General features: G+C 41.0%; 1 protein-coding gene across 1 annotated transcript in view; it reads right to left on the bottom strand.

Annotated features, from left to right (window-relative positions):
* Positions 1-683: 683 nt before the first annotated feature.
* The window catches only part of LOC125137784 (cytosolic beta-glucosidase), a 113939-nt gene continuing 106221 nt past the window's right edge, over positions 684-8401 (bottom strand). The window contains exon 5 of the mRNA XM_047798838.1: positions 684-1916. Coding sequence (XP_047654794.1) covers positions 1714-1916 — 203 coding nt within the window. The 3' untranslated portion in view covers positions 684-1713. The remainder of the gene's footprint in view (positions 1917-8401) is intronic.

The following is an 8401-nucleotide window of genomic DNA, read 5'->3' as shown; positions in this document are numbered from 1 at the left end:
TACTAAATGTTACTTAAATATCGATGTATGCCATGGGAGCAGCTCTAGAAAAGGCAAAAAGACACACACACACACACAAAAAAAAAAAAAAAAATATATATATATATATATATATATATATATATGGATGTGAGGGCACAAATTCCATATCTGTGGAAGATTTGCTGGAATGAAGCCATGAAGTCCATAGGAAGCCCACCATCCGCTACTGACCCCCCTGGGGAAGCTCAGCGCAGTAACACATCCAATTGCAACTGACCACACACACATACATCTCAGACATTCAACTGCCAAACAATGAACTCCCCCCCTCCCGCTTTGTTTTCACTTGTGTAAGTCAATTAACTTATGTATTTATTTCCTGGCTGTCACTAATGTTCTTACAGATCCTTAATTTTTAAAAATATCCCAGAGTTGGGAGTTCCCATTGTGGGTCAGCAGAAATGAACCCGACTAGTACCCATGGGGCTGCAGGTCCAATCGCTGGCCTCACTCAGTGAGTTATGGATCCGGCATTTCCATGAACTGTGGTGTAGGTGGCAGACAGGGCTCAGATCTAGTGTGGCTGTGGCCGTGGCTTAGGCCGGTTGCTGCAGGCCTGATTCAACCCCTAACCTGGAAATTTCCCTATGCTGCACCTGTGGCCCTAAAGGACCAAAAAAAAAAGGAGAGACCATGCCCTGCTCATTCTTTTGTTTTTAATTTGGTGTCACTATACAGTAAGTATCCAATTGATGTTCAATATCCATACTCAAATACTCCTTTTGCCATTTACAATCTAATTTATATTATTTATGTATTATTTTTCAAAGACTTATCAGACAAGAGGAAGATGTACTCATTCGTGCAAAGATTAAAATAGTTGCCAAATACATCGACCAATCCATTTTATTAAGTAGGTTATCACTTCATCCTGTTGGTGGCTAGAATGCATAGCTATATAATGTAACTAAATTTGAATTTTGATTTGTAGACTAGATTAAATAGTAAAAAGTTATGAACCACATTACAGTGGATCTACATAAGCAAACGATAACTTACATAAACAGAAAACAATAGGCTCATAAACAAATATTCTTATAAGTGATTCGCTGTTAGAGTTGCAAATCATGAGCCTACTGTGCTCATAAATTTTGCGTTTTTTTTTCCAGAAAAATTCTAAGGATCTAAAATGAAGTTTACAAGTCTACCTGATTTCTTAACATAAAAATCAATTTCAGAGTTCCCATTGCGACACAGTGGTTAACGAATCAGACTAGGAACCATGAGGTTGCGGGTACGGTCCCTGCCCTTGCTCAGTGGGTTAACGATCCGGCGTTGCCGTGAGCTGTGGTGTAGGTTGCAGACGCGGCTCGGATCCCGCGTTGCTGTGGCTCTGGCGTAGGCTGGTGGCTGCAGTTCCGATTCAACCCCTAGCCTGGGAACCTCCATATGCCGCGGGAGTGGCAGAGAAAAGGCAAAAAGATAAAAACAAATCAATATCAGTGGCTTTCTATTCTATTTTTTTAAAGCGCCATTGATCAAATACGAAGAGGAAAAGCCATGATTAAATACATCCCCAGGCATGACATATTCAGACTTTGCGATCACAGATCAGCTGGGAGGACCTCTTGATTACAAATGCAACTTGAGGATGTCTGAGGGATCACCAAAGCAGATTTCATTATTGAGAGCAAAGGCCTCTTTTCCAGTGAAGTCGCCCAGCCATCATTTCTACAGGGGTCCTTCCAGGCCATTGTTCCTGATGATCTTAGCATACTCCTTGGCTGATGTGTAAGGCACTCGGGGTCTTGCTGGATCTTCAAAATCAACATGGAAGAGACCAAACCGGCTGCTGTACCCATGGCACCACTCAAAGTTATCCAGAAGAGACCAGGCACAATATACTTGAAGATTGACTTTATCAAGTTGTATAGCTGAAATTAAAAAAAAAAAAATTACCATTTCCCCCAAGGTTTTATGAGAACCCAGACAAAATCATCAGTGACCACTCTGGGTATCTTTCTTCTTCAGAGGATCCCAGTGGGAACAGAAAAAAAAACCTTGTCTCTATTCCCTTTTCTAATTATCCATTTTAACCATGCAGGGGCTTCATTCAAGAAGTTAAATTCCATAATTCTAAATATTTGGTTATTCATTCACTTTGACATTCATTGTATTCATTCATTCATTTGCTCAGTACATATCTTTTCAATACTTACTGCTTTTCAGACACAAAGAAATGTGTGCATGTCTCTCTCTCTCTCTCTCTCTCTCTCTCTCTCACACACACACACACACACACACACACACAGTTTCTCCCCAGTATGCTAGGATTCTACTCAGTAAAAACCCTACCCAGCTTCTAAATGTAACCTCAAGATAATCTAGAAAGTCCATTGGTAATTTGGGAAAAGTGATATTTAACGCAACTGAGAAAGCTCCAGCACTTACCTTGTGTCCCCATGATCAAATTAAGATATGTCTTATAATTCTGGAAATAGAATCTCCAAAGTGAAAAGAGTCCATGCAGAGTTGTGGCTGTGCCTCTATCCTGGACTGAGTAGGCCCAGAAATGCCATGACATCCTCTTTGCCCCACAACTAAACTCAAGAGTCATGCTTAAGCCCTCTAAGAACCAAAGCAAGAGACACCTCCCCTCCAAATGCACATATTTATAAAACAATATTTTGTATAATTTCATTCAATGGATGCCCCATGGCCCAGCCACGGATGCCATGTTGAGACCTCAAACTGTGGAGAATTCTTTAAGTAGTTTTGTACTGATTTCTATCACTTTAGTCGGGGAGTTTGAGCTCATTTTTTGCATTAGCATTTTTTAAGTTTGGCAAAACTCTTAGGTTGAATGAATATTTTCATCGAGCATTTTTTAAAAAGAATAACAAGTAAACTTTATATATGGGATGGGATGCACTAATATCTGTTTCATGGTGCAGCAATTAAATTAAAAGGCAGTTTTTCTTTACAAAATAGACATATTCCTAAATAAGCCCAGTGAACATGAACATTTATGTAACAAATGGGGATTGCTTTAGACCAAATAACTCTTATAACTTTAGCAAAGCAAGATCTTCCTTTATTTTTTCTGTTGTAAATCTGCATTTTTCAGGTCTCTGAAAAGTACTATACCCATATACTACTACACACGTGTTGGTCTCCAAATCTTCTTGGAATTTTTTTGACTATGGATATTGTATCAATAAAAGTTTTCTGATAGGTTAATTGATGTATAACCCCTCTACCTTTGTGCATGGAGGCACGCAAAGTACTTTATTTAGTGCCTTAGGAATGGCTTTCCAGGCAGGAACTGGCTCTTTTTAAAGTGTTGGAAAATGAAATATATACAATTCAAGCACATCAAGCATTGCAGGAATGAAAACATTTACTAGGTATTCCTTCTCCTACTTGTCCACGTACCCACATGTGTTTCCTGCTCTCTGTCAACCACAATCTTCAAAATACCAATATTTTAAAATAACTCTTGAAAGTTTAATTTCTGGATGGCATATGTCTAAGAATTAAAACGACCGAAACCAAATACCAGGTCAGAAAATAGCTCTTTTTTTTGACTGCCTCATAATTCAATGCAGGGACATGTGAGAATCTGCATAGTTTCTTTCTCATTTGCAAAACTACTGTCTAACAAGCCCGTCTGCCAGGTATAAAGCCAGACAGTTTCTGAAAACACACACAGTCCCACTGATCACGTACAAAAAGGATTGACTCATGTGCTAAACCAGGGGATAAAAACGATGCCCTGCCTGCTTGGAAGGGAACAAAAAGGAAATCTTGACAATTTCATTGTTAACTGCCAGGAGTTCCGCAGCAGGTACTAAACGGCCCGAGTGACACTGGTAGATGTCTCTGCGTTTTCATTGCAGGCACATTCGAGTAGAGAATTACCTAGTTAGGGCTGAGGAGCTAGCCTACTGGAATCCCTCTCGTGGTGCCACCACCGGGAAAAATTACAAAACCGTACTGGAACCTGCATGCCTCTCCTGTTCCAATCTCCTCGGGAACAGGAAGAGACTGTCATCACACTTCTTGTCACTGTGATTTATGAGGTCCCCAATCTTTAGTGGGGAAAAAACACTTCTGTGAATTCATTCTCTTTCTCTGAGCAGAGTTGCCGGCAGAGTAAACAGACTGACAGGAACTGTGGGTGGGTACAAAGTATGCAGGGCTGAGTATGACACCCATCACAGAGTTGGCTTGGTTTGGGACCAAAAGGCCAATGGGAAGGGTTAGCAGGTTGAACATAAATATGCAAAGAGAAAAGTATGTAAGACTAGCTAATATAATATAGCCTTAGGTTGTTCTCATTATAAGAACTCCATGCCAGCATTATACTACACACACACACACACACACACACACACAGCGGCACTCACATATACACTCACTGCCCAGTACTGGCCAAACTAAAAAGCTGAGGAAAATGTCCTTCACCAGACTCCCCTCACCTGTGACATCAACTCCAAATTCAAGGGATTGTCAAAATCACACTCAGTTTCAGTAATTTGCTAGAAGGAATCTCAGAGCTCACTGAAACTTTTATAGTTTATTATAGCAAAGGATGCAGATTACTATAAGCCAAAGGAAGAGACACATAGGTCAGAGACTGTTGGGTTTCAAACACGAAGTTTTCATTGTCCTCTTCCCAAGGAGTCAGGACAAGTTACCCTACTGGTGTTGGCAGGTGACAACACATACACAGAGAATTGCCAACCAGAGAAGCTCACCTGAGCACTGGTGTCCTGGGTTTTTATAGGGACTTTATTAAATTGGCATGATTGGTGGTGGATTGCCCATGTGAGTGACTCGGTTCCCAAGTCTGACCTAAAGCCCCCTGATCGGTCACGTGGTGGGTTTTCCTAAGGTGACTAGCCCTCACCCTCAACAAGGACATTCTGTCAGGTATGAACGGATTCCCTCCCAGCTAAGGGCAAAGACCAATCCATACTTTGGATTGGACAGAGCCAATTCTTTTTTGCACACATACATAGGCACACGATCTATTTTAGAAGCTCATTATATCTCATGATATTGGGCATATTAGTCTCAATGTACTGGTTTACATGGTGCTGCAATCATGCCTGTGTCTCTCATGTTACAAAAAGCTAGGAATTGGGCACTCAGCATCAATGAGATTTATTTCCCCACAGTTTATGAACAGAGGTAATCTTTATTTTCAAGATTGCCCAGGATTTATAGAAGACATCCGTGAATGTGGCACAACTAGGAAGCTATGAAAACAATCCACAGACCAGGAAAGGTCTGGGACAGCAATCTCACAGGGAAAAAATGAGAGATAAAACCCCAAGAATGCATGAGAGGAAAAATTACAGGCCTCTAGATTTCTGGGCTCAGGTAATAGCAGACTACACTATGCAAGCAAGTAACAACAACTGGTAAACATGCTGGATTAAAAAAAAATATATGGTCATACCCACAGCATATGGAAATTCCCAGGCCAGATATTGAATCCAAGCCACAGCAGTGACCTATGCTGCAGCTGCAGCAGTGCCAGATCCTTTAACCCCCTACACTGGGCCAAGGATCAAACCTTCACCTCTACAGTGAACCGAGCCACTGCAGTCAGGTTCTTAACCCACCACACCACAGCAGGGATTCCTTGGATACAATTTTTAAACAAATCTTCAAAACATCGGAAAGCCGACAGTTTCGTAGAGAATTACAGGGCCAAAGCAGAAAGTGGAAACAGATTGGTGGGCATGGCAGCTACTTTGCCTGATGGAATTCTCCAATCTTAGGAAATCAGAAATGTTTTATATTTTTTGGAGTGAAAATAGGTGTCAAAGAAATCAAATACGAGACCTCACACACAGAAAACTAAGGCCTCAAAAGACTAAACTCTCAGGGCAAAAGTAAGCCAGAAGCAAACCAGTCACCAGAGTCTTGAGTACCCTGGAGGTTCACCTCAATCTTGGATTGAGGTGATCTCAGCCTAGTAGTACTCAAGTACTGTGAAGATGCACATTCAAATTCTTTCTAAAGTAAGATACCTATATTCTAAACCTCCAATTATTATTAAAATTATTTTAAGTATAATTACTGGCACATAATTAAATATAACCAACAAACATGGGAAAGTCATAACATAAAAAAGCACCAGCATCAACAGACTACAGAAACAAACCCAGACTGATCTCAGTATTAGCATTGTCACACAGACTATAAAATAACCATGCTCATTATGTTTAAATCATGGAGACAAGCCTTAAATATATTTTGGAAAAGGAACCTCTGCAAGCTTGGGTCTGAATCTCGGATGAAGCAGTTACTTGGTGAAGGGACCTCTCATTTCTCAAGTACAATGGAGACACTACTATCAACTACGAGGACAATTGTAAAGATGAAATGGGATAGCATGGACACTAGCACAACACCTGGCCCATGGTAGGCTTCTGTTGCTTTCTTCTCTAGCCACCCCTGAGGAGAATGCAGAAGCCAAAGTAAAAATATACATGGATGTGCTCTCTCCCCCAACCCAAACAATCTGTTAAAGTAGAAATTGGGTTTAGTGAACATCTGGGACAGTGTGAAAGGGAAAAGGGGTCGCAGAGACAACATTCAGTCTAAGAAATGTGAATATCAAGATGAAGGAAGAGCTATAGACTGTGTAAATCTGAAGACAGGGCTCCTTACATGAGTTGACAGACTTCTTTCTTTTCTCCAGGTCAACATCTCCAAGTCATTGCCTGGCTTCCTGCCTCCCCAAGTCCTGAGAAGCAGTTCTGGGACCCAAGCATTGAGTTTTGAGTGTCCAAGCTCTCAATCCCGTGTGGTGTTACTTGAGCAAGTGCATCAGGTGTGGAAAAACCTAACAGAGTGAGTCTGAGTCAAAACCTTAAGTACAATGTAGCTAAGTCAATGTTATTACAAGTCCAAAAGACAGGACATCAAATAATCTCAGATTCAAAGTCATTGAAGTAGAATGATAACAGATCTGAGAAAAAGTAGAAGTAGAATGATAATAGATCTGAGAAAAAGACACAGGAGTTGTGGAGAGGTCTTGGGGAATGTTCATCGAGTATCTTCTATTTGCGTTAACTCGTTGCTGCATATGTGATGTATGGAAAAAACTAAGCCAATATAAAGACATGGAGCCCAAAGCAAATGTTAAATCATTACCAGTCCACCAGGGAATTTTCTCAAAATGTTGACTCTGACCACCTAAACCAGTTAGATCCTGGGGCATGGCTTTAAAAAAGTGTGTTAGCCCTACCCCAAACCTACTAAAATAGAATCTCCTGGGCTGTCTTATGGGCTAAATTACATTCCCCATAAATTCACATGTTGATGTTGAAGCCCTAACCCCTAGTACCTTAACATATGACCTTATTTGGACATAAGTCTTTAGAGAAGTGATTAAGTTAAAACGAGATCATTAGGGTGGGTCCTAATCCAGTATGACCCGTGCCCTTATAAGATGAAAGAGAATCACCAAGGGAGTATGGGCACAGATGGAAAATCCAGGGAGGACAGAGTGAGAAAGTGGTTAATTGAAAGCCAGAGAAAGACTTCAGGCAACGTCAAACCTGCTGATAACCTTGATCTAGGACTGCCAGTTTCCAGAACTGTGAGAAAATAAATTTCTGTTGTTTAAGCCACCTAGTATGTGGCGTTTTGTTACAGCAGCTCTTAGCAAACTAATACAGGTTGACAAGTGAGAGTTTCTATTTTTAATAAATTCCCTGTGTGATTTTTATACTTTATCAAGTTTGAGACACAAAAACCTGCCATAAGCTCTGATGGTCAGCCACAATTTTTTTTTTAATTAGAGTACAGTTGATTTACAATGTTGTGTCCACACAGAGACCAAGGGGAAGATGCTGTGTGCTCAGGATTGTCAAATGCCTTTTCATCCCACTGCTGAGTTGAAGCCGAGCCTTATCCCAGTGGATTGCAAGAAATCATCTCAATTCACCACGTGAAATAGGTTGTTTGAAGGCTCCTCCAAAGGATTTGTCCAGCCCAAACCTGTGAAGTGACCTGATTTGAGAAAAGAGCCTTTGCAAATGTAAGGGAAGAATCTCAAGATGAGATCATCCTGCATAATGGTGAATCGTACCGCCAATGACTAGTGTCCTTAGAAGAGAAAGAGAGAAGACAGAGAGGGAAGAAGGCCATGTGAAGACATGTAGAGATGAGAGGGCTCTGCCTACAAGCTAAGGAATGCCCAGGCAGCCACCAGAAGCTGGAGGACAGGCCTGGAACAGATTCCCTCCAAAGCTTCCAAAAGGAACCAACCTTACTGGCAAAACTTGATTTCAGTCTCTGGCCTCCAGAACTCTGAAAGAATGAATCTCTGCTCTCTAAGCCACCAAGTTTGTGGTCATTTGTTATAGAAGCCACAGGAAACAAATGCATCAGACTC

This window comes from Phacochoerus africanus, chromosome 10, assembly GCF_016906955.1.
Source record: "Phacochoerus africanus isolate WHEZ1 chromosome 10, ROS_Pafr_v1, whole genome shotgun sequence".
NCBI lineage: Eukaryota > Metazoa > Chordata > Mammalia > Artiodactyla > Suidae > Phacochoerus > Phacochoerus africanus.
This window is presented reverse-complemented; position numbering and strand designations above follow the sequence as displayed.